At 42.1% G+C, this 25,450-nt stretch overlaps 1 protein-coding gene across 1 annotated transcript in view; it reads right to left on the reverse strand.

The window, feature by feature from the left end:
• The window catches only part of LOC149452456 (protein mono-ADP-ribosyltransferase PARP15-like), a 40,756-nt gene extending 20,883 nt beyond the window's left edge, over positions 1 to 19,873 (reverse strand). Inside the window, exons 1-5 of the mRNA XM_089689352.1 lie at positions 19,468 to 19,873; positions 16,900 to 17,048; positions 13,320 to 13,382; positions 11,925 to 12,098; positions 7,315 to 7,496 (exon numbers count right to left, since the gene is read on the reverse strand). Of these exons, the coding sequence (XP_089545478.1) occupies positions 7,315 to 7,496; positions 11,925 to 12,098; positions 13,320 to 13,382; positions 16,900 to 17,014 (534 nt within the window). The 5' untranslated portion in view covers positions 17,015 to 17,048; positions 19,468 to 19,873. The remainder of the gene's footprint in view (positions 1 to 7,314; positions 7,497 to 11,924; positions 12,099 to 13,319; positions 13,383 to 16,899; positions 17,049 to 19,467) is intronic.
• Positions 19,874 to 25,450: the final 5,577 nt, after the last annotated feature.

Below are 25,450 nucleotides of genomic sequence, written 5' to 3' on the forward strand. Positions count from 1 at the left end.
AACTGTAGTCTTGCTTTTTTATGTCTCTGTGTCAGCAGTGGGGTCCTCCTGGGTCTCCTGCCATAGCGTTTCATTTCATTTAAATGTCGACGGATAGTTCGCGCTGACACTGATGCTCCCTGAGCCTGCAGGACAGCTTGAATGTCTTTGGAACATGTTTGGGGCTGCTTATCCACCATCCGGACTATTCTGCGTTGCAATCTTTCATCAATTTTCCTCATCCGTCCACGACCAGGGAGATTAGCTACAGTGCCATGGGTTGCAAACTTCTTGATAATGTTGCGCACTGTGGACAAAGGCAAATCTAGTTCTCTGGAGATGGACTTGTAACCTTGAGATTGTTGATATTTTGCCACAATTTTGGTTCTCAGGTCCTCAGACAGTTCTCGTCTCCTCTTTCTGTTGTCCATGCTTAGTGTGGCACAGACAGACACACAATGCAAAGGTTAAGTGAACGTCTCTCCTTTTTATCTGCTTTCAGGTGTGATTTCTATATTGCCCACACCTGTTACTTGCCCCAGGTGAGTTTACAGGAGCATCACATGCTTGTAACATTCTTATTTATCCGCAGTTGTGAAAGGGTGCCAATACTTTTGTCCAGCCCATTTTTGGAGGTTTGTGTGACATTATGTCGAATTTGCTTTCTTTCCTCCCTTTTTTTGTTTTGTCCCAATACACACAAAGGGAATAAACATGTGTATAGCAAAACATGTGTTAATGCAATACGTTTCGTGAGAAATACATGATTTCCTGGAGAAATATCAAGGGTGCCAACAATTTCGGCCATGACTGTACACACACCTGTAACCAATCATATCCTAAAGCCTTGTTCACATGATGAGAATATTGGAAGAACATAACATTTTACACAAAGAAAGCAAAAAGTAAATTCAAGTCTTAGTCAACATACACACACACACACACATACACACACACCTGCAACCAATCATATCCTAAAGCCTTGTACACATGAAGAGAATATTAGACGAATAAAGGTCCATTTTTTTTTTTTTTTTTTTTTGCATCCTAGTCTCATATCTAAAATGAAGAGGTTATTAAAGTTATGAAAATTCTCATACGACAGAATACAACTTCTGAAATGATGTAATGTATTGTAATATATTCTTTCATTTCTATGCATGTGTGGTCTTGGTCTTTCAGTTTTTTTGGATGAATACTGTACTAATTAAATGAAAAACGTTAGTTATGGTCTTATAAGAGAAACATTTTTGTGCTTGTTCCTTTGGATAATTTTGCATGAATTGTCGTGATTGCCTCTCAAAAACTTTGTACCCCTAACAACACGAAGCATTAGACCCCAATCACTACAACCCTGGCAGACCGACCACACCAGAAACCTCAAGCGACATAGTCGTGCGCTGGAGCGACTATGGCGTAAAACCAAATCCCAACAAGCGTTCACCCGCTATAAATCTGACTTATTAACGTACACTTCCTCCCTTCACGCTGCCAAACAAGCCTACTTTATTACTCTCATTAAAACCTTGTCCTCCAGTCCTCGCCGCCTTTCTCCACTTTTAACTCTCTACTTTCTCCGCCTCCACCTCCACCCAGTACCTCATTTACCGCCCACGAGATTGCCAACCACTTCAAAAACAAGATTGACGCAATTCGTAGGGACTTTGCCACTGCACAGACACCCACCCCACTTAACACTCCTCACACAATAATCCCCTTAACACTTTGCTCCCTTGACCTCATTACCACCGAAGAGGTCACTAAGATTTTCTCTGAAGCCCGCCTCACCACCTGCCCCCTGGACCCTGTCCCCTCACCACTCCTGCGGTCCCCCTCCTCTTCCATCCTATGCTCCCTCACTCATATCTTCAATCTTTCCCTCTCCACCGGTACCTTTCCCTCCCCTCTAAAGCACGCGCACATCACTCCCATACTTAATAAACCCCCCCTGGACCCCTCCGACCTGAACAACCTAAGACCCATGTCCCTACTGCCATTTACCTCTAAACTCCTAGAATTTTTAGTCTACAATCGCCTGAGCTCCCATCTCACTGACAACAACCTTCTTGACTCTTACAGTCAGACTTCTGCCCCCTACACTCCACCGAAACTGCCCTACTCAAACTCACCAATGACCTACTAACTGCCAAAACCAATGGCTACTATACTATACTCCTACTACTTGACCTCTCTGCGGCTTTTGACATGGCTGACCACCCCCTCCTCCTCAAAAAACTGCACTCTCTTGGCCTCAGAGACTCCGCTCTCTCCTGGTTCTCCTCCTATCTTTCACAGCGCTCCTTCAGTGTTACCTATAACGCTGCCACCTCCCCTTCACTCCCTCTCTCTGTCAGGGTCCCTCAAGGCTCTGTCAACGGACTCCTCCTCTTCTCCATCTACACCTCCTCCCTTGGCCAATTGATAAACTCCCACGGCTTCAACTACCATCTCTATGCCGATGACACACAAATCTATCTCTCTACCCCTCACCTCACCCCCTCAGTCTCCAATCGCATCACCAGCCTACTAAGTGACATATCGGACAGGATGTCACTCCTCTTCCTCAAACTCAACCTTTCCAAAACTGAGCTTCTAGTATTCCCCCCAGCCCGTGCCCCCCCCCCGACTTCTCCATCAAGATCAACAACACTACCATCAGTCCCACCCCTCACGCCAGGGTACTAGGTGTAATCCTAGACTCCAATCTGTCCTTTCAGCCCCAGGTCCAATCACTGACAAACTCATGTAGATTTCACCTCCACAACATCTCCAAAATACGCCCGTTCCTAACCTCCGAAACCACTAAGCAACTCATTCACTCCCTTATTATATCACACCTTGACTACTGTAACTCCCTCCTCACTGGCCTACCTTATCGCAGGCTATCCCCACTCCAGTCCATCATGAATGCTGCTGCCAGACACATTCACCTTACTAACCGCTCTGTATCTGCCACCCCTCTCTGCCAATCCCTCCACTGGCTTCCAATTGCCCACGCATAAAATTCAAAACACTAACACTGACGTATAAAGCCGTTCATAACTCTGCCCCTATTTACATCACCGACCTTGTCTCTAAATACCACCCAAACCGTACTCTCCGCTCCTCGCAAGACCTCCTACTCTCTAGCTCCCTTGTCTCCTCCTCCCATGCTTGTCTCCAGGATTTCTGAAGGGCTTCACCCATCCTCTGGAACTCCCTACCCCAAGCTATCAGGCTATTGCCTACTCTGCTAACTTTTAGGCGCACTCTGAAAACCCATCTCTTCAGTGAAGCCTACCCTGACCCCAGCTAATACTGGAATCCCCTACTCCTCCTACCACTCCATCCCTCACAGCTAATTACCTCTTGCACCACTATCCCCTCCCTCCTAGATTGTAAGCTCCAAGGAGCAGGGCCCTCTAATCCCTCTTGTATTGAACTGTATTGTTACTGTACTGCCTCCCTCCATAATGTAAAGCAAACTGTTGGCACTATATACCGTAAGTCCTGTATAATAATAATAATGATCAGATTATAGTACAATTGCTTCACAAGTGGTATTTTTAGGCCGATTTTCTGATCATGTGTACTAGATATAAGGCTAAGGAAAGACTTGTAGACACATTTTAATGGCAGCAATAGCCATCAAGATAACTGTCCATCCTCAGACGTGTCATTGGAGCAGAGACAAGCTGTCAAATATTTAACATGCCACTGCAGGAGAGATCAGACTCCTCAATCACATCTCAGGTGCTGGCTCGGCTCGGCTTGTCTCCACCAAAGCAACAGGAATACCGCACACCAAAATGCTAAATAATATTCTTCCTTTGTTAAACACTTGCTGACCCACAGCAGCACATACACTGCGGGGGGCAGGCGGGGGGGTTGCGGCACATGCAGGCACAATCATATACATGTACGTGATTGTGCCTGCCAGATTTGCCCACTGTCGGTAAATTTATGGACAGTTTGTAAAAATCAATGATTTTTACAGCTGTCTGTAAAGATCAGGGGTTGATAATTTGCCATGCTGTGTTGACTTTTTAAGTTTAAACCAGGCAAATTACTTGCTATGGGTATTGCCAGTGTTTTCCTATTGTGTTAATACTGTTTAATAAGAGTTCTGTCATTTTTCAGGTTGTCAATAACAAATGTGTTCCATAAGTGGATTTTCCATGTTTTGTCAGTAAAAAATTCTGTAAAAAATATTGCGGAAATTGGAAACTCTGTTACCTGTTGGGCTAAGAGGGGCATGCAGCGCACATGATCACAATGTCAACAAAACTGTTATGAATGAATTTCACTCATAATAGCTCTGCTTCCGATACCTGTGATTGGGCCACAGCTATCACATGGTACCAAGACCAATCACAGCATGTGATTAGCTGTAGCCAATCTCAGATCACTAGTAATCACAGCTGTCAAGAATGAATCTTAATTGTATCAGCAATCAAATAAAAATAAATAAATTGAATAAAATACATTGCTATATGGTGTGAATCCTTGTGAGTTATTATGAATCCAATGGGTGTTTTAAATAATAATTATATACTAATCTTTGATGTATGGTGCGCTGGCACTTGCACAAACTCACTTGGTGGTGTCAAATCAATATAAATGGTATTTAAAGTGCCGCGCTCCTATTATTGTGCATATATATCTCTAAATCCACTCTATACTTGTTAAACTCAATCAATGAATATATAAATCAAGTGTAAATCATAATAATAATCATGAGTGATAAGCCATAAATTAATCAATGCGATAAAAGTTATTACCAGTGAATTACCAATACACACATCATAACCTAGATGTGTGTGATGAAAATAGTGAAACCTTAATCTAATGTGAATATTAAGTGAATATTTATAATACATATAATTAGTACCATTCTAATTATATACAATCTATCCAGTAATAATTGTGCAACTATACACTCCCATGTGCACGTGCATAGGTGTAATAAGTAAATAAATTAATTAAATAAAAATCTTTGTGAAAAAGTGCCAAAGTGAAGGTGATTCCTTGTTTCCTCTCGTCAGGTGCCTTATGATCTTCCTATGCGCTCACCTTTATGTTTGCCTGAAAAAATTCAGGCAAATACGCTTTTTGATCCTTCCAGGATCGATGGATAAAAGCTCTGTGATATAGATGTGCCAAGGTGTGGATGTAGGTACTCCTGTACTCTCCTCTTTCTCCTTTATTCCACTGCTCATGTGTCAGTTGTGAGACCAGCTTTATCTCCTTATTCCCCTCCAGGGGTCAACTCCTTCTCATTTCCTCCTCTCACCCATATGCAATTTAGGGGTCAGATATAGAGAAAATAAAACAAACGATAGTGCCTTATCCTTTAAAATGATGGAAGTTTATTTCTGCCTGTAGCGGTATTACACAGCTAGATGCATTTCCTTGGTGGTACAGGGCGGCAAATGTATCATATAGAGATCCTGGGTGAGCAATCCTCAATCTCTGCTCTCCCTCCCTGCCTGCCTCTGTCTGCAGTCGGAATTACCGAGCCTCACCGCTACCACGACGTGGTAGCGGTGAGGCTCGTAATTCCGACTGCAGACAGAGACAGGCAGGGAGGGAGAGCAGAGATTGAGGATTGCTCACCCAGGATCTCTATATGATACATTTGCCGCCCTGTACCACCAAGGAAATGCATCTAGCTGTGTAATACCGCTACAGGCAGAAATAAACTTCCATCATTTTAAAGGATAAGGCACTATCGTTTGTTTTATTTTCTCTATATCTGACCCCTAAATTGCATATGGGTGAGAGGAGGAAATGAGAAGGAGTTGACCCCTGGAGGGGAATAAGGAGATAAAGCTGGTCTCACAACTGACACATGAGCAGTGGAATAAAGGAGAAAGAGGAGAGTACAGGAGTACCTACATCCACACCTTGGCACATCTATATCACAGAGCTTTTATCCATCGATCCTGGAAGGATCAAAAAGCGTATTTGCCTGAATTTTTTCAGGCAAACATAAAGGTGAGCGCATAGGAAGATCATAAGGCACCTGACGAGAGGAAACAAGGAATCACCTTCACTTTGGCACTTTTTCACAAAGATTTTTATTTAATTAATTTATTTACTTATTACACCTATGCACGTGCACATGGGAGTGTATAGTTGCACAATTATTACTGGATAGATTGTATATAATTAGAATGGTACTAATTATATGTATTATAAATATTCACTTAATATTCACATTAGATTAAGGTTTCACTATTTTCATCACACACATCTAGGTTATGATGTGTGTATTGGTAATTCACTGGTAATAACTTTTATCGCATTGATTAATTTATGGCTTATCACTCATGATTATTATTATGATTTACACTTGATTTATATATTCATTGATTGAGTTTAACAAGTATAGAGTGGATTTAGAGATATATATGCACAATAATAGGAGCGCGGCACTTTAAATACCATTTATATTGAATAAAATACATTATTGATTTTTTTTAATGTACTGTCACTAGTCAGTGTCCCTGGTCACCGTCACATCAGTCATACGATGATGATGTACTACTGGTGCCAGTATGTAAAAAAAAAAAAAAAGTAATTTCTTAATTGTGACAAAAAATTACAACTTCAAAAAAACTCACCATGCCTCTTGCTAAATACCTCAGACTGCCTACGTTCCAAAAAGGGGTTGTATTTGTACTGTCCTGGCATTTTAAGGGCCTCACTCAATGAGATATGCCATCAGAACATCAGGCTTGATCAATTTTCAAATACATATACCATAATTTGTAGACGCTTAGACTTATAACTTTCACACAAGCCAATTACTATACATTTATTAGGAATTTTTTTTACCAAAGACATGTAGCAAAATACATTTTGGCCTGAATTAATTTTTTTAGAAAATTGATTTGTTTTTTTTTACTGAATATTTTTTTTGAGCGCGTGCAAGAGATGAGAGGTACCCCTACGTGCTCAGGTGTGGTAGCCCCCCCCCCCCAATCCTTTTATACTGTTAGCGGGAGTTTTGCTTCAACTTGTTAGTGTATTTAAATCTGCTAGTACATCCAGGACCCCCACAGATTGACAATACTGCTGTCCAAAGTTGCCCCTGTGCTCCTTCACCCAGAGTGGGGGCACTCTAATACAAGAGGTGTATTAACGGCCAGATCACCAGGTGAAAACAAAGAGAAAAAGCCTATGAAAGAAAACGAATGAAGTCACCACATATAAAGGTTAGTAAGCTGCGATATACATTACATTTTTGCTTTTGAGTTTAATACCACTTTAAGCTGACTAGCTACTGCATAGACATACTACAAAATGTACTTCATGGATTGTAGAAAGTAGCTTCTGAACATTTGCTTTTACCTTGTAAGTCTGATAAAAAATAATGTATTCCTGATACACAGCCGGGTCAAAGACAACAATGCGGATCTTAGAAATGCAGCTATGTGTGGTGCGCTCGACTTGGTCGACAGGATCAACAAGATACTCTTCAATCGCTCTCAAAATGGCTTTGATGGAGTTCTGGGGATTTAGTTTGCCTGAACCTATAAAACCAGAAAATCAGAACTAGTCAGAATGAATACCCCAGTCAAGGTACGGTTTTCTATTTTCTTCCTTTATTGTGAAAAAAAATTAAAGTTAAATCAATATCCGCAAAACAAAAAACAAAAAACTGAATCCCATATTTACTTATGATCTTCCTATATATTAAAGCTGAACACAGACAGATATAAAACACCAATTAGTGTGGTTTTGTTTTCAGTTAGGTTGAATTTACACCCCGTGAATTAGCGTGCAGGGGCACACATTAAACACACTTCTGTTGTTTGTGGCTTTTTATTAACACAAAGGGGGGGGGGGGATTTACTAAAACACAAGCACAGAGAATCTCGCACAGCTGTGCATAGTAACCAATCAGCTACTAGGTGTTGTTGTCAAAGCTTCATTGAACAAGCTGAATTTAGAAGCTGATTGGTTACTATGAACAGCTGCACCAGATTCTCTGAGCTCCAGTTTAATGCAGGCCATACATGGTTCGAAATCCAAACGATTTTTCGTCCGAAAATCGAAACCGTTGTTCATTCGGTGCCATCAATGATTTTGAAAATTGGCCGACCAAGTCATAACGTTCACCCCATATAACAGGCAAAACTTCTGTTCCTTCCAGGTCATGGCTCATGTGCATATTCTTTTCGGAAAAATGATCGTACGATTTGACAATCATTGAGTCGAAAATTGGTCGTTTTTCGTGCATTTTCCAACATGCCCGATTACCGAAAAGGGGAAGAACCATGAAAATCGGCCGGTGCCATTGACCCACTAACAGAGCGAATATCGGCTGTAAATCGGTGCCACAGCTGCAAGGGAAGTCTTAGGACCACATAAAATGGCCTGGAGGGCTGGATTCAGCCTTTGGGCCTTCTGTTTGATACCTGTGGTCTAGGGAAAGCTGAACAGGCATTATTACCTTACATGACTTTTCCATTGCGCCAGCTCCATACTCTCCTCTTCCCCCTAAAGCTCCTGTTGGCGGACGGGGCCTTGGTGTCATCACACACAATGTGGGGCATCTTTCATGGTGGGGGTGAACATGCAACCACACCAGGTGGGGGGGAATAGCTGGCCGCACATATCGATGGAGCTTGCCAGAGTCAAATACATGATAAAGATTTCTCCTTATCTGGGCACCCCTATACATATAGAGCATTTAACCCTCGCAGTGCAGGGGTCAGGGAATTCAGATTTAAAGTGCTGTAGAACTCCAGCTATTATGAATAGAAAGTGGAAAGGTCGGAAACTGTATCTAGTTTTTATTGCTGTCTGCATGCCATCCAGGATATTTTCCTTCACTCCCTGTCTTGCATAGCTGCCAACAGTCCCAAAATGTCTTGGATAGTCCCGAAAGTGCAACCCATGTCCCACTCTGAGCTTGTCATCAGAAAAATCCAAAAAATGGAGCTCTGTCCCACTTTAAAGCTGTTTTGAAAATCATGGTTGCGGCGCGACCTGATGAATCAAAACAGAGATGTCACTGAGATCCCTCCCCCTACCTCCTCAGTGGGAACCCTGATTGATGTGAGGAAGTGAGGTGGAGCTTACCTCACAGTGTGATTGGTTGGGACTCGTGAGAGGGCGTGGCCAGTGTAGGGGTGATTGCACCAGCCCGCCTTGAGCCTTGTCAGTTGCAGGAGGAGCTGTAGCCATACAGAGAGAGAGAGAGAGTGAGAGAGAGTAGGTGCAGCGATCTGTGGAGAGAGTGGACCTGACGAGAGGAGGTATAATTCCTAATAAACAGCAAAGAATAACCTGCAAGAATAACTGATTGATTCCATTCATTTAAGCATTTGGCTGAGCAAGAGTGGAACAATTGCTGCAATTGGGGTCTGTATGATCATCTGGGACTGACTGCTTTTCCAAGTGTGTAAGAGGTGAACCTGACAAAATGTGAAAATTGAAACAATAACATATGCTCTCACATCAACTGGGACACATGTTGGGACATAAATTTTCAGGGACAATGCGAGAAGCTCTTCTATAGCTCTCATACAGATAAAGTCTCTCCTAAACACACATCCATACTGTACTGCTCACAGTGCTCCCCCTGAGCTCTTACACACAGCCCCTGGTGACCCTGGTCATCCCGATCAGAGGACACCCTGGTCCCTCCACCATGGAGTCACTATGGACCTCACACGCCACCTGAACAGACCATCTGAGTTGTATGGAGAAGCAAAGGGAGAGCAGAGGCACAGGAGCTGAATGGAGAAAGTGAAGGGGAGCAGAAACCATCTTACACAGGTCTTTCTCATAAGTAAGGTAAATAACAGTAGATAGAACAGCTAGAAGCTCCTACTGTCACATTCTGCACTATGTAAGTCATCTCAGACTCTATTTAACCACACTTCCTTTAAGCCACTCCCTTTAAGGATGTTAGCGAAATTTAAACCACGCCCCTTTTTGCCAAGGCACGCTCCGTGCACCGCAGGTTTTTTTCCTCTAAACCCACACCCACAAATGAATGCCCCACCCCTAATTAAAGCAATGTTCCATCTATAGTGTCTTTCTGGCCAAACAGAAAAAAAAAGTGTAGAACAGTTTGGTGTAGAACAGTGCTAGTTGCTTTAAATCCTAAACAGCACCTGCAAGGCATTTGTTTCTCTTTTTTCTCTCTTTGTGAGTGACAGACAGGAAAAAAAACAGGACTGTGCTCTGATTGGCTGTTGCTATAGCTGAGAAGGATCCACCCATAGTAGAGAGGAGAGAGAGAGGGGAGAGAGGAGAAAGAGAGAGAGAGGAGAGAGAAGAGGGAGGAGAGAGAAAAAGAGAAACTTGGTCTTGAAGGCACAGAAAGTCAGTAAAAATCCTTCCTTTTCCCATACAAGGGCAGATCCCACAGTTGTCACTAGTACAAGTGTCCTAATTATAAAATATTCTTACTACTCTTTTTTGGGTGACAACTGTAATCTGCGCTGTCATCAGCCACCTGGAGTGAGAAAAATAGAGGGGAGAGAGGGAAGAGAGGAGAGAGAGGGGAGAGAGGGGAGAGAGGGAAGAGAGAAGTGAGAGGAGAGAGAGAGGAGAGAGAGGGGGGACAGGAGAGAGAGAGGGGAGAGAGGCGAGAGAGAGGGGAGAGAGGAGAGAGAGAGAAGAGAGGGGAGAGAGGAGAGAGAAGAGGGAGGAGAGAGAGAAAGAGAAACTTGGTCTTGAAGGCAAAGAAAGTCAGTGAATAGCCTTCCTTTTCCCATACAAGGGAAGATCCCGCAGAACAAGTGTCCTAATTACAAAATATTCTTGCTACTTGTTTTTGGGTGACAACTGTAATCTGTGCTGTGATCAGCCACCTGGAGTGAGAAAAGTAGAGGGAAGAGAGGAGAGAGAGGGGAGAGAGGAGAAAGAGAGGAGAGAGAAGAGGGAGGAGAGAGAGGAGAGAGAGAAAGAAAGAAAGAGAAACTTGGTCTTGAAGGCACAGAAAGTCAGTGAAAATCCTTCCATTTCCCATTCAAGGGCAGATCCCGCAGTTGTCACTAGTACAAGTGTCCTAATTACAAAATATTCTTGTTACTCTTTTTTGGGTGACAACTGTAATCTGTGCTGTGATCAGCCACCTGGAGTGAGAAAAATAGAGGGGAGAGAGGGAAGAGAGGAGAGAGAGGGGAGAGAGGGAAGAGAGAAGTGAGAGGAGAGAGAGAGGGGAGAGAGGAGAGAGAGGGGAGAGAGGAGAGAGAGGGGAAAGAGGAGAGAGAGGAGAGAGAGGGGAGACAGGAGAGAGAGGGGAGAGAGAGAAGTGAGGGAGAGAGGGCAAAGAGGAGAGAGAGAGGGGGAGAGAGAGAGAGAGAAACTTGGTCTCGAAGGCACAGAAAGTCAGTGAAAATCCTTCCTTTTCCCATACAAGGGCAGATCCCGCAGTTGTCACTAGTACAAGTGTCCTAATTATAAAATATTCTTGCTACTCTTTTTTGGGTGAGAACTGTAATCTGTGCTGTGATCAACCACCTGGAGTGAGAAAAATACACAGTACTTTTAGGTATGGGGGAGCATGTGACTAATTTGGGTTGATTGGCCCAGTGCTATCATAGTGGTGGGAAGAGTCCTCAGCCCTGTGTAAGCTCCAGCTGGAGTGACTCAGAGCTTACACAGGGCAGTGTTTAAATGCTCCCAGAAACGGAACAGAGCAATATAAAACTCAGAAAAAGTTAAGAATATGGAGTTCATGGGATTGGACATTATAGTATATTTACCCATCATTTAGAATGGCTGAGGTCATTCTGCGCATGTGCTGCCACAGTATGAATGGCTCATTCAGGGGGAGATGTAAACATCAATAGCATGTAAAGCATTGGCATTGTCAGCTGCATACACATTGTTGATATTTACATGTCAGCCCTGAGCAGCTTAGTGTGCATAGTCTGCATATATGTAAAAGCTTTAGTGTTGATGTGAAATAGTATAAGGTAGACGACATCTCATTTTACCTGTTCCAATAGCTGGAATAGAAATGGAATGGAGATTACGTTGCTCACAGACTTTAAATGATTTTTTCACATATGCTGTAATGCGTGATGGCTTTACATTTATTAGGTGAATTATTATATCACTTTTCAGATTTCCGGCACCAGTCACTACACATCCGTCATTGGGGAGTGTACCTGAAATATTTTATATAAGAGAAATATATACATTTTACTTCAAACTACTTCGACTATTATCTTAATCTATTGTTAAAGATAGTGGACATTTATGTCTTCCAACAAGTAAAGATGGTCCTTCTCTGGATTTATGTTCTGCAAACATTTTTTCAAATGCAGATGTTCCTGGAGCAGATCAGATATAATAGAGCTCTGGAACTTGGAAGTGGGACCAGCTTTCCACAGCTTCTCATCTCATTGTTATCTCACATGATGGTCATACATTTAATGTGAGAATACGGTAAAAATCAGAAATTACATATATGATGCAGTCTGTCAGTAGCAATAATACAACAGTCTTTGTCTTTCTGAATCCCCCCAGTAACTTTTAATACTTGCTGATCCTGCCTGCAGATTTGTTCATTTTTTACTAACAGGCCAAGCTGTCCAGCAAAGGTTGCAGGGTTGAGACAAACCCCATGACTTAATTTTCTTTAAAGAAAAAAAAATCACTGTAGCTGTAAATGCATAAAAAATGGGGGTTGTAATTCAATTTATTTGCCTCTACCTAAAAATCCAGAAACAAAAATGTAACATATTGCAGCTTATCAGTTTTTAGATGTGGTGGCTGCATTGGTTTCCTTTATCTCAGGTTTTTGTATTCTTTATTTTTGCCTGGTGATTCTGCCAATAACACACTTCCCATCCTAGGGTAATAATGCTCACTCACTGTACTGTATCTATGGAGGAGCAGTATTGTCACCCTTTCTACAGAAGATCTCCCTCCCTCTCCGCATTGCCACAACATAGAGGAGAGATGTTATGTAGTCTACTGAATTGAATTGAACAGGGCTAGTAACACTGTTTGGGACTGCAGTGCAGTGCAGGAAGTGCAATCAGCTCACTGGATTTTTGGAAGCATAATTTTTTTTTTCTTTGCACTTATCAAACAAATATAACAAAATGGTTTCAATAGCATATTTAACTGATCAAAAGGGAGCAAATAAAAGAAATTCACTATAAATATCACAAATCATTTTATCAGTGCTGAGAAATTAATAATGCAAGTCTGGGGTTGACGTTCACCTGCCAAAGTTACTCCAGAGTTGAAGATAGAAAATACGGATCAATTGTTACAGCTGATATACTGATTTTTTTTTTTACAAAATTCCTGCCTATAAATATTATACAGCCGAACATTTTTAATACATTATCAGCAATTAATCAAAATGTGGTTCTTACATAAACGTGCACATTCTTCCTGTACCGTAGGTCCAGCTGAAGTGAGAATATGTTTGCATACACCTAGAAATGTAGAAAAGAATTGTAATCAAATTGGAGTTTAAACACTTAATTCGTTTTAAACGTTGGTAGGCAGGTTGGACCATGTTCTAGTTAGGTGCTGCCCCTGATGGGACGGTAGGGGTTAATGCCTTTCCCAGTTATTTAGTGTTTTTGGCGTATTATCGCTGAGTCTAACCCACAGAACCTGTGATATAAAAGACTGATAGTGGTTTGAAGAGTGAGATTGGAAGCTGCACCTGAGAGCTGTACAAAAATTCCACATGCTGCTGCCATAATGTAGAAGGTCCTCTGTACCTGGGATTCTCCTCTGAAGGCACCAGTTGCTGGGGAATGCCACTGATGGACCTTTTAGAACACGGACTTTACCTTTCACAGGTATGCCGAGGCAGCATATATCCTGAGTAGGATTAGGGACTTAGGTAAAGACTGTGCCATGTTGGACTCTGTACTGTCTACACTTTATTCAGTAAAACGATGAAACTTTGCCTTTTGCCTGGGTGGAAATTACTCAAAGGGGTGTAATGAAAGTAACCGGCACAACTTTGCACTTAGTCTGCAACTTGGGTCACTAGCACATGGGGTATGAAGTGTCAGCACGTTTAGAGTCATACTAGTGCAAGTTATACATGTGGTTGCCATAAGCAATGAAGTAACAGTCAGCAAGCAGCCTGTCGTAAAAGTGTACCTGTTATAGGGGGAATTGCCTCTAGATGTTGTTGGCACTCCCTATATCGCATTCCATCTCCCACAGCAACCGGAGCAGAACTGCCCTAAAAAGCAACCCATCAGAAGTTCAAGAGTTAAAGCCAAGTGCACATTGGAGCCTATGCTGTGTGCACGGCAGGGTTCCATGCTGCTACCAGTTTCGGTAGTGGGAAAGGCTGGACAGATGGCAGTGATCAGTGTTCTGCATGACCCGCCTAATTGCAAGCTACAATGGAAAGATATACATTTACACAGGGACCTGAGTGTAACTAGAGAACAGTTATGGGGCAAGGATACATGGTATCGGTGGTCTCTAAATTCAGAGGTCCACCGTAAGGTCAAGTATTTCCCCTCGTCTGCCTCAGTAAATGGCACTAAAGTAAAGGTATCTCATGTCTAGGAGAGTTAATGTGTCTTAGCTGCCCAGCCTAGCCCAAAAAAACCCACCTGAGAGGTAGTCCTCTTATTTGACCCAGACTTGGTGCCCAACGAGTTAATTGGGAAACATGTAGGAAAGGTTTGCCTGCCCCACCAGCTTTACCACACATCAGTCAACCTAAAAGTGGTATTTTAGTGACAGGTAGATCCTGCCAGGCTGAATCAGCCCCTGTCACATTGCTGAAGCCACATACACATGGGCCAAATATCAGCTGAATTTTGGCCAAAATCAGCCATTACAGTAGAAACTGGCCAACGTTTGGCCCGTGTGTACAGCTGCTTGTGCAACAGAAGCCGATCTCACAGCTGAGTTTTGTCGAACGAGCATGCTTGAAAACCAGCAGCTGATTGCCATTTGATCAGTACTGGCAACCAATGACTGCAAATGCTGACCGGTGTGTTCTGGCATGGGGAGGTGGTTCCCCTGTCAGAACACAATAGCACAGTGGGGTAGTTCGCTATACTAACATTGCATAGTTAGTACAGTGACTTCTTTATTTTTTTTTTGTGTGTGTTTTGTGTTTGTGTGTGTTCCAGGCTTAAAATCGATTCTATAAAATAAGACCTCCCTGATGAAATATCCAGCTGTTTTCTTGCCCACCTGTGAATTTTGGTTGTTCCTGCCCATCTCCATATATTTAGGCTCCTCGCTCCACATTCTGTAAAATGTAATCAGGAGAGTGGGAACCTCTTATAATGGGCACAGCAGGTATGCAGATCTGGTAACTCTTGGTAATTGCAGAGAATTCAGTAAGGGTACATTGACACAAGGTGCAGTGGGACTGTGTTGGGCGGCCATTCCAGCGCAGTCCCACCACAAAAAAAAGCTAAAATTGTCTCCAGTGTACCTGTGTTTTGGTGGTGTACAGATGGTGTCCGCTGCAAAACGTAAGGCAGGCCATACTTTATTTGAACACAGTGCAAGGCAATCCACTACCTCGTACCACATAGTAGCCAACTGAACTTAATGAAATGGAACTGTGTGACATTTATAGAAAGTTTGTTTAAAAAAAGTGAACAGAGATCAGCATTGCAGAGATTCCACTGTACCGAACCGCAAACCAGCCACTGTGTTTACTTAGCCCTATGAGTACCCAAGAGGAATAAGCAGCTGCCAGGTGCTCTAGTTCTCCAATATCTACCAAAACCTGACAGACCTGTTTTGAGCACACTGAGGCCCCTTTCACATGGGCTGGGTCTGGTTTTGCTCAGCAGGAGGTTTGTCGCTGATCCCCTGCTGAGTTAAGTGGAGTGGCCAGATCACAGGTCCAAGCTCACTCTGCTTATGGAGAGCAGACGCAGACACAGCCCACTGTGCTGTATGGGCCCTGCCCTGCTCTCCCTTTACAGTTGATTGCCCTCTGATACGATCTGGCCAGCGGGGAATGGATCCCCTTCGGTTTTGTTTTTTCTTTGCCTGATCGGATTGGACCCAGAGGCAGCCAAATGTAAATGGACACAAGTCTATTTACATCCAGCACTCTATAGAGAAGAATTGAGGATCTGATATAGTCCGCTTGAAAAACTACCAGCCGGACCTGATCAGACCTCTCGTGTGAAAGGGACCTGAGTCTAATTTTAATTGGGAACACTGACTTAAAGCGATTCTAAACGTTCATTTTTTGGGGGGAAAATAACAAACATGTCTATACTTACCTACTGTGTGCAGTGGCTTTGCACAGAGCAGCCCAAATCCTCCTCTTCTGGGGTCCCCCACTGGCTCTCCTGGTCCCTCCCTCCTGTTGGGTGTCCCCATAGCAAGCAGCTTGCTATGGGGGTACTCTCCGCTCCGTGTATCCATTCACACACGGAGCCGTGGCTTGGCCCTGCCCGTCTCCCCTCATTGACTGACTGGCTGTAATTGACAGCAGCGGGTGCCAATGGCTCCCACTTGCTGTCTCAGCCAATGAGGAGGCAGAGACCCGGGACAGCCGAGGCTGTCATGCACATCGCTGTAACGTGATGAGGTTCAGGTAAGTATTGAGGGGGCTGGGGCAGGGGGGTGGGGTTGCTGCACACAGAAGGTTTTTTACCTTCATGCATAGAATGCATGAAGGTAAAAAACCTTCAACCTTTACAACCACTTTAATAAACTAATGATCTGCTACAAGTATTATCAACAAATGTTTAAAGATTTGGTAGTCTTTTTCTTTTTTTTTTAGATATCAATCTATGTTACTGATGTTACTGTCTAAACAATATTCAGCATGTATTAATGTTTGTTACTTTTCAATTGATGGTTTTTAATTAAAATAATTTTTAAATAGTTCAGTTTCATGATTGTCAAGAGTTTTGGTTTAAACTATAAATAAATTGCTGCTCAGTGGTTATAATTTCATGGCCAATGTTTTTAGTCATTTCTGGAACTGCTTACCAAAGTTTTGGTTTAGCGTTGCATTGTTTGGGGTGAGAATAGCATCAGTACTTTCCGCAGTGATGTCACCCAATATTATTTCCACAGGGGTTTCACCTACAATCACCTCTCCCATGATGGCTGTCACCCTAGGGGATATGTTCTCTCACCTGTAACACATCAGAAAAAAAACATCAGTTTAGTCACATAATGTTTCCTGCAAATGATGCCGTTTAGATCCGAAAGGGCCATATATTTCTACTCTGTCTTCTGAATGACAGATGTTTTATCCTGGCAAATGTTTATATCCCTCCCCCATACAATGATGCAGTGTTGAAGCAAATTACTAAACTAAATGTCACAATGGCTGCAGCTTTTGGTGATGGCGAAGGGAGACTTTAACAATGTTCAAAATGAGGTTGAGGATAGATTCTACCCTTCTAGCACAGCAGGGAAACAAGGTGATCTACAATTTGCTAAATAATTACAGGAACTTACTGATGCTTGGCGACTTAGATACCCGAAGGGCGAGGGAATATTCCTGCTGTTCAAGTTCCTACTTGTCCCTATCTTGATTAGTCCTTGCCCTCTGGACTGATCATTTTCTTCCATGGTTAGACTCAGTGCAGTATGGCCCTAGGGCCTCTCAGACCATTCGCCCATGGTGGTAACCATGGTGTCCGATGGGCAGGCTGTGCCTATTTCATGGAAGATTAATCCATAATGGCTGCCCCTGCTACTGGCAGGGGATGTCATTGAACGCCTACTAACAGAGTTTTTTCTGTATAAGAAGGCACAGGCTCTCTGCTTGTGAACTGGGATGCCATGAAAGATTATTTACAGGGAATCCTATTTAAGGAGATTTCTAATATTAAGAATTCTTCTAAACAGTGGGAGGTAGAGGAACATGTTATCTCAGACCCTTCTGAAATCAAGCGACTAGTTTGGCAAGAAGCAAAGAAATGATATAGAACCCTATCCCTGACCAAAGTGGGAAACAAATTTTTTCTAAATCAAAAGTATTATGAAGAGGGAGAACAGACAGGACACATGTTGGCAGTAATAGCCTGGGCACAACAAGATCCTGAAATTATTACAGTGATCAAAAGCATAGATGGTGCTGTGGTGCATGACACGAGCAGTATTCTGACATTTACTGCCTTTTACTCACGGTTTATGAGTCAAAGGTGGCTGACTTGACTAACCAGATCAGACAGTTCCTAGATATACTTAACATTCTCAAAGTTAAACCAATAGAAATAAAAGCGCCTGGAAGCCCCTTTTTCTTTGTAAAAATTAGAATTGGTGGTATAACCCATATTATTATGGGTTATACTACCAATTCTAATTTTTACAAAGGGCCCCCCAAAACCCTGGGGCCTTATAGCCTACCCACCGAAATATACACTGCTCAAAAAAATGAAAGGAACACTTTGAAAACACATCAGATCTCAAAAGAGAAAAATTAACCTGCGGGATATGTATACTGATATGGACTTGGAAATGTGTTAGAAACGTAAGGATGTCCCATCGTTTGATGGAAATGAAAATGATCACCCTACAGAGGACTGAATTTAAAGACACCCCGAAAATAAAAATGAAAAAATGATGCAGCAGGCTAGTCCATTTTGCTGAAATTTAATTGCAGCAACTCAAAATTGTTCTTAATAGTTTTTATGGCCCCTCACATGCTTGTATGCATGCTTGACAATGAGACATCTACAGCTTCCAATCAGATTTAATTTTGACTGTGCTTGCTGCATCCTTCTTTAGTGGGGTTGATTTAATAATAGGGGCTGTTCACCTAGAAATGTGCTTACAGTGCAAAATGTAGGGCAGTGAATAAGGTAAAAAAAAAATTTTTTAAATATTCAATCATGAGTAAAGAAAATTTAGAAAAGAGGATTTTTTCTAGCACATAATTGGGTTTTCAAAAATGAGCGTACAGTATAACTAAAGGCAATTTTTTTTTTTTTTTTGTTTTGGATAAAGTGGAAAGGGATTAGACCCTCTGTCAGTTTTTCTTGCTGTCTGTGCACCCAATAAGAAGATTCTCTATTAGTCTTGTTTACCATTATCACTGAAAAGTGAAAGTAAAGAAAATCACAAATTTTGGGTTGTTCCCAGAAAAGTAAAAGCAGGGAAATCTTCAAATAGGGCCGCTAGTTCTGGGGACCTCGGGGTCCCCAAGGAATTCCTTTCATTTGCTGGGATTTTCTCTTAATTCCTATTTGGCTATGAGAAAGGCAGTGAAGGAAAATCTCCACAACGGGACACAATTGGCAAAAAAAAAAAATCTGACAGAGGTTATTCCCCCCCTCCTTGCTCTATCTAAAATGAAAAAAAAAAAAAGTTTTGTATATAGTTCTTTAAAATCTTTGCTAAGTGAACAAATGAACCCCAGTATCTAAAAATATTGACACCATGAAATCTATATGAAAGCCAGGCATCTAATATTCTCCAAAGCTCAGAAATTGCATTCATTGCTTCTGAAAAAAAAAGCAGAAACATATGTGCTTCTGAAAAAAAAAAGCAGAAACGTATGTATAACAAAACATATATTTCAAATATTGAAATTTCTATACTTACTCAGACAAACTTGAGCGTATTAAGATCCTGTTTTCTTTACTCTTTCCTTTTCCAAATGCAAGCAGCAGCAGTTTAGGTCGGATGGTCTTTATTTTCTTGCTTTTCTATTCATCTTGGTGGTGATTTATGTTATATTCTCAGTGCTGTCCATGATATCTTTTTAATTTACTCTAACAGTTGTATTTTCAGGACAAGCTTTCGGGCGTGTCTACACACTTATCTTTGTCCAGGTAGTACTGATCCACAAAGTACACAAAATGTTAACATAAAAATATGTAAAGACAACAATCTCTGTTAAAAAAAAAAAAACTAAAAACAATTTTAAAACACACCAGCGTAATAAAAATGGTGAAAGTCAGATATGGAGTAGAGAAACAGACAGAACTCAACTGTGCTTGTGCTAGTGCAAGTGCGCTAATACAAAGAACACAATACAGTCACGGTATTTGTATTCACAAGTTGCTTGGGGATTTCCACAGCACACTTCTTATTGTTGTTGTGCATTTTCACTTTCATTTCATGGAACTACAACCTGAACTATGCCTAATTATGTCAGGGATTAAACTGAAATTCCAGGCAAAACCCCACATGGCCTGAAAATAGGTAAGTATAGAGATCTTCCTTACACAGGTTAGTGAAAATAAGTGTTAGGAGAGGGAAAGGGACAGTTTTACAATGGTTCTAAAGGCTTTTTACCTTAATGCATGCTCTGCATTAAAGTAGGAAACCCTCTGCATTCAGCTATCACCCCCTTTATACTTGCCTGATTCCCATCTCAATCCTGTGCTGTGCAGGAGAGCATCTGCTCTCTCTTCTCTTAGAGACCGCCACTAAGAAGTGGGGGCAGGCCTAGCCACCCTCTGTTTGCCACTGAACATACACAGTCGACTCAGGAGTGAACCTTACATGAGTGCCCCCATAGCAAGCAGCTTCCTACTGGGGCACTTGGCAGGGAGAAGAGTGCCAGCAGGGGACCTGAGAAAAGGACGATTGGAGCAGCTCTGTGCAAAACCATTGCACAGGTAAGTATAACATGTTTGTTATTTTTTAAAAACACCATTTAATCCTTTACAATCATTTTAAGGTTTTGCTTTGAATTCCACTTTAATAAAAGAGATAGGGCAAGGTCTGGTAACAGCTATGTGTTCTTATTGTATTCACCAATCATATTATAATATTGCAAAAACAATATTTTCTCAAACATCTGAATGAAGAAATGCCTTTATTCCCCATAGCTAAGAATTTCCCAGTATTTTTCCAAGATGAAAAACCTAAAGAGGAATCTCATAGCTGACCGAAGCCTTTCCAAAACCAAGCTAGTTATAGGTGCATAATCTTTGGAGTTGAAAGTGTTGCCAGTTGTGACCACTTATAGTTTTACCCTATGTAACTCTGAGTCACTTAGTTTGGCAACACTCGGCACAGCTTGTTACATGCACAGTCTGGGAAGTTTTGATGTTGAACTTTAACAAGAAGGCTCAATGCTTTAGATGAGGAGTATGGATTTCAAGTGGTTAACATAGTGTTAGGGGTTCTAAACCCCCACAGTGTTTATATAAATCTTCCTAAATTCATTTATTAACTCTATGCCCTGGTATTTGCTAATATACATTTTTCCCGTAATATAGTTTACCTGCTGAACCTAGGGTTTTCTTCTTCTTGGTGGCAACAATCTGTAAGCTCATGGAGACTCTGCATTGTTGCCACTACAGTACTCATACTCCCCATATAGCTGAGTTAGTATATTGCAAGCCATGTATTGACATTTCACTCTGCTCTGAATGGAATGGAAAGGGAGGCTGTGTGATAGCCAAAACAATGTCACAGAACAAGTGATACCCTGTGGCTTAGGTCCACCTACTCCAAGGCTGGGTTGCTGAAAAATAGGAAGAGCGATCAGATGACCAAAGAAGAAAACAAATAAGTAGCAGCAACTTTATTTTGAAAGCAATATATATTTACATTTGTGGATGTTGGTGTTCCCTACCTAGAAAAAAGTACTAGCCACTAGTATTGCCCTTGTTCTCCCTGCAGGTAATCATTTCCCCATTACTGATTTACCGTGTGTCAGGACTTGGATCACCTGCTGGTGCCACTGTGGTTCCCAGAGCGCAGTTCTGGTGGCCACCAGCAGGTGTCTCCCAGCAGGCAGCTGATTCCAGTACTTAGGCTCCATGTGGCTGCTGGGAAGGTACATAATCCCTCTCTTAGCTGTTATCTGTTCTTTAGTGCAGCCTTTTTCAACCAGGGTGCTTTTGAGGTTTCCTCAGGGGTGCCTTGGCAAAAAATTGCCCAAAACTTGTATACAAGCCAGTGGGTGGAACAAGCCTGTCTTTTAGTTACACAAAGCCAGAGGTTTTCATTGTGAACGATTACAACCTTCTAGCCATCCTGTCAACCAATTACATCATCAGGGGCAGACTGACCATTTGGAAACTTGGCACTGCCCGAGGGCCCGGGGTCAGTAGGGGGCCCCATGAGATACCCCTGGTACCTTTTTCATAGGCTTTTTTGAGTTTGGGCAAGGACACAGGGGCCCCATGATCCCCTATTGCCCGGGGGTCCCATGAGTTGTCAGTCCGCCCCTGGACATCATCAGTTGATAAGTAGGATGTTGGTTGCCTGCACAGCATCCTTGTTTGACCCTCCCCCGCCCCTCTCTGTCAGTGCTGGGGTTACATTACCTCAGTGATGGAGAAAAACTGAGGGAGAAGAGAAACATTTGGATACTAGTCAGTACCAGTGTGCAAAAGTGTATTTGCTTTGGAAGAATAAATCCCCTCTAATGTCCTATGTGTGTGGATATTGCTGCATTATATAACACTATTAGAAGAGTTTTTCACATTTTAGAATGGGGTGCCTCAAGACTGTCCATAATTATAAAGGGTGTCTCGGGACTGTCCATAATTATAAAGGGTGCCTCGTGACTGTCCATAATTATAAAGGGTGTCTCGTGACTGTCCATAATTATAAAGGGTGCCTCGTGACTGTCCATAATTATAAAGGGTGTCTCGGGACTGTTCATAATTATAAAGGGTGCCTCGTGACTGTCCATAATTATAAAGGGTGTCTCGTGACTGTCCATAATTATAAAGGGTGCCTCGTGACTGTCCATAATTATAAAGGGTGTCTCGGGACTGTCCATAATTATAAAGGGTGCCTCGTGACTGTCCATAATTATAAAGGGTGTCTCGGGACTGTCAATAATTATAAAGGGTGCCTCGTGACTGTCCATAATTATAAAGGGTGTCTCGGGACTGTCCATACGTATAAAGGTTGCCTTGACTGAAAAAAGGTTGAGAAACACTGCCTTAGTGTTCTGCCTGTGAGTTGCTTCCCTGCCTGATCATGTACTTTGAATCCTGTATCCAGTACCTTGTATCCTGTTACCCAGTCACTGTTCCCCTTGCTCTCAGTCCCAGTCCTAGTACTGACCATGTCCTGTTTATGTAAGCTTCCCTCCATTTGTATAGTGTATGATAGCTAAGTTGTTTGTTTGGGTTTTCTGCATGTTTAGTTTTCACTTTTGCTTGGTGTATGGCAGTGGTCTCCAAACTATGGCTCGGGGGCTTTGCTTGCCCTTATCCGGCCCTTGGGGCACTTTTTCCCCCACTGATACAAGACACTATTCCTCCAACTGACACCAACAAGGGGGCATAGTTCCTGCTACTAAAATCAACAACAATCACTATTCCTTCCACTGACACCAACGATGGGGCACTGATCCTCCCATTCACACTAACAAATGGGCACTATTCCTCTCACTGAAACAAACCATGGGGCACTATTCCTCCCACTGAGGCCAACAATGGGGCACTATTCCTCCCACTGAGGCCAACAATGGGGCACTATTCTACCCACGGACACCAACGATGGGGCACTATTTCTCCAACTTACACCAAGAATAAGGCATTATTCCTCCCCTAATGCCAAAGATGCATTGTTTACTCCCAATGATGCAGGACAATTTCTACTCCTAATGGCTAAAGTCTTAAAGCCAGTAAACTGGCCGTTTGTTTAGCAAGTTTGGAGATCCCTGGTGTATGGTCTGTTGGTGTTGAGAGGGTGCTGTTTATATTAATAAACTTTACTTAATCATATTTCGTCTGATTTCTGCTTCCTTAAAGTGAAACTTAAGGCATAAAGTTAAAAATGGGTGAACAGGCAGGATTTTAATGCAGAAGAGAGTTGCTTGGTCTCTTCTGCATTAAAGCTACCTACCTGCCTGTTCGCCCTATACAGTGAGCCTAGCAGCTCTCTGTACAAATTCGGCAAAGCTGAATTTAACGGAACATCCCCGCCTGGCCAATGATAGTGGCCAGTGTTTGGGACCCAGAATCTGGCCACCTGAAGATGTCAGCAGGCAGGCGGGGAGCAAAGGGCAAATACATTCATAACGAATAAAAACCACGTGGAGAAGACATAGAATGCCAGCAGCTGGACTTAGTAAGATGGTCGCCACTTCGAGCATGGATGCAAAGGCGTGACGTCAGCACGTAAGGCGCCTCTCGATGCATTTCGTACACCAGCACGTCTTCAGGGGATAGCTTACTGCTGACATCATACTCCACTTCCTTAAATAGCCTGCGGATGATTATATTGTTTTCTTCCATTAAAAAAGACGGCTTTTTAATCCGGCATTAGTTTTAATAATTTGGCGTTGGTATTTTGTTTTTATAGATTTTGCCACTGTGTAATAATGGAGCTGTATGATATGGGTGAATGTTCCATTTTCCCCTCTTTAATAATGGAGACCGGGGATTGTTTATTTCTGTTTCCCTTTTGGCCCATCTAGTAATGGCATCTGTTTTCAGGCTACTGTTTAATGGTGCAAATTTTAACAACTAATTGGTGTGCGCGAGCTTCCGTGACATCCGCAAGCTATTTAAGGAAGTTGCTAAGATGTCAGCAGTAGGCGTATCCCTGAAGGCGTGCTGGTGCACGAAATGTGTCAAAAGAGGGGCCTTACATGCTGACGCCACGCTGTCGCATCCATCCATCTTAGTAAGTCCATCTGCTGGCATTCTATGTCTTTTTCACATGGTTTTTATCTGTTTTTAATGTATTTGCCCTTTGAATAAATATACTACACTATGAACCGTACTTTGGGCTCCGTGCTGTGAGCAACTTTTAACAGGATCGATTGTCGGCTGTGGTGGTCTCTATGCCTAAGAGCAATCTGCGGAGGGCCTTTAAGCTGCAGTTTTACTTTGGGTGCAATACTTTACTGTCTCTGGTGAGTGCGTAGTGGTGGTGGATTCACACAGAGGAGACTTCACATATTAGTTGTCTGCACAGATGAAGCACCTTTAACAGAGATATAATTTCTTCATTTTGGACATTATTTGGATTGTCACTTTTTGTCAGTTTACCATTTCACGTATATCTGGGTGGCATAATCACATTCTTTGATTTATGACATTTTTATTATTTATTAGGTTATTTATTGTATTTATGAAATTTGTTTAAAGTCAATATACAGTATATATATAATTTATTTATATGCACATATATATATGTAACTAATGCACTTCATGTAGGGCTGTGCTCATTCTGATATTTTAATCTGTTGTGAAGATGACAGGGTGGTATCTTATCCATTCTGTTTACCCCGCTAGGACTCGAGTACTTTTTTTTTATTAGAGGGTGGAATATTTTATGACAAAATACTGTTCTTGAACACTGCTTTGTTAGGCGGTCACTGTACATTATGAGAATACTGATTCACCAGATGTAAAGTTTTTTTATGATTAAAGTGGTTTTAACCACTTCAAGTCCGGACACTTTTACTCCCTTCCTGTCCAGGCCAATTTTCAGCTTTCAGTGCTATCACACTTTGGATGACAATTGCGCGGTCATGCAACACTGTAACCATATGAATTTTTTAACATTTTTTTTGATACAGATAAAACTTCATTTTGGTGGTATTTATTCACCACTGGGATTTTTATTTTTTTTTTGCTATAAAAATGACAAAGTCCAA

Source organism: Staurois parvus, unplaced genomic scaffold, assembly GCF_062004578.1.
Source record: "Staurois parvus isolate SC_StPar_1 unplaced genomic scaffold, SC_StPar_1.0 ptg000471l, whole genome shotgun sequence".
In the NCBI taxonomy this organism is placed as follows: domain Eukaryota; kingdom Metazoa; phylum Chordata; class Amphibia; order Anura; family Ranidae; genus Staurois; species Staurois parvus.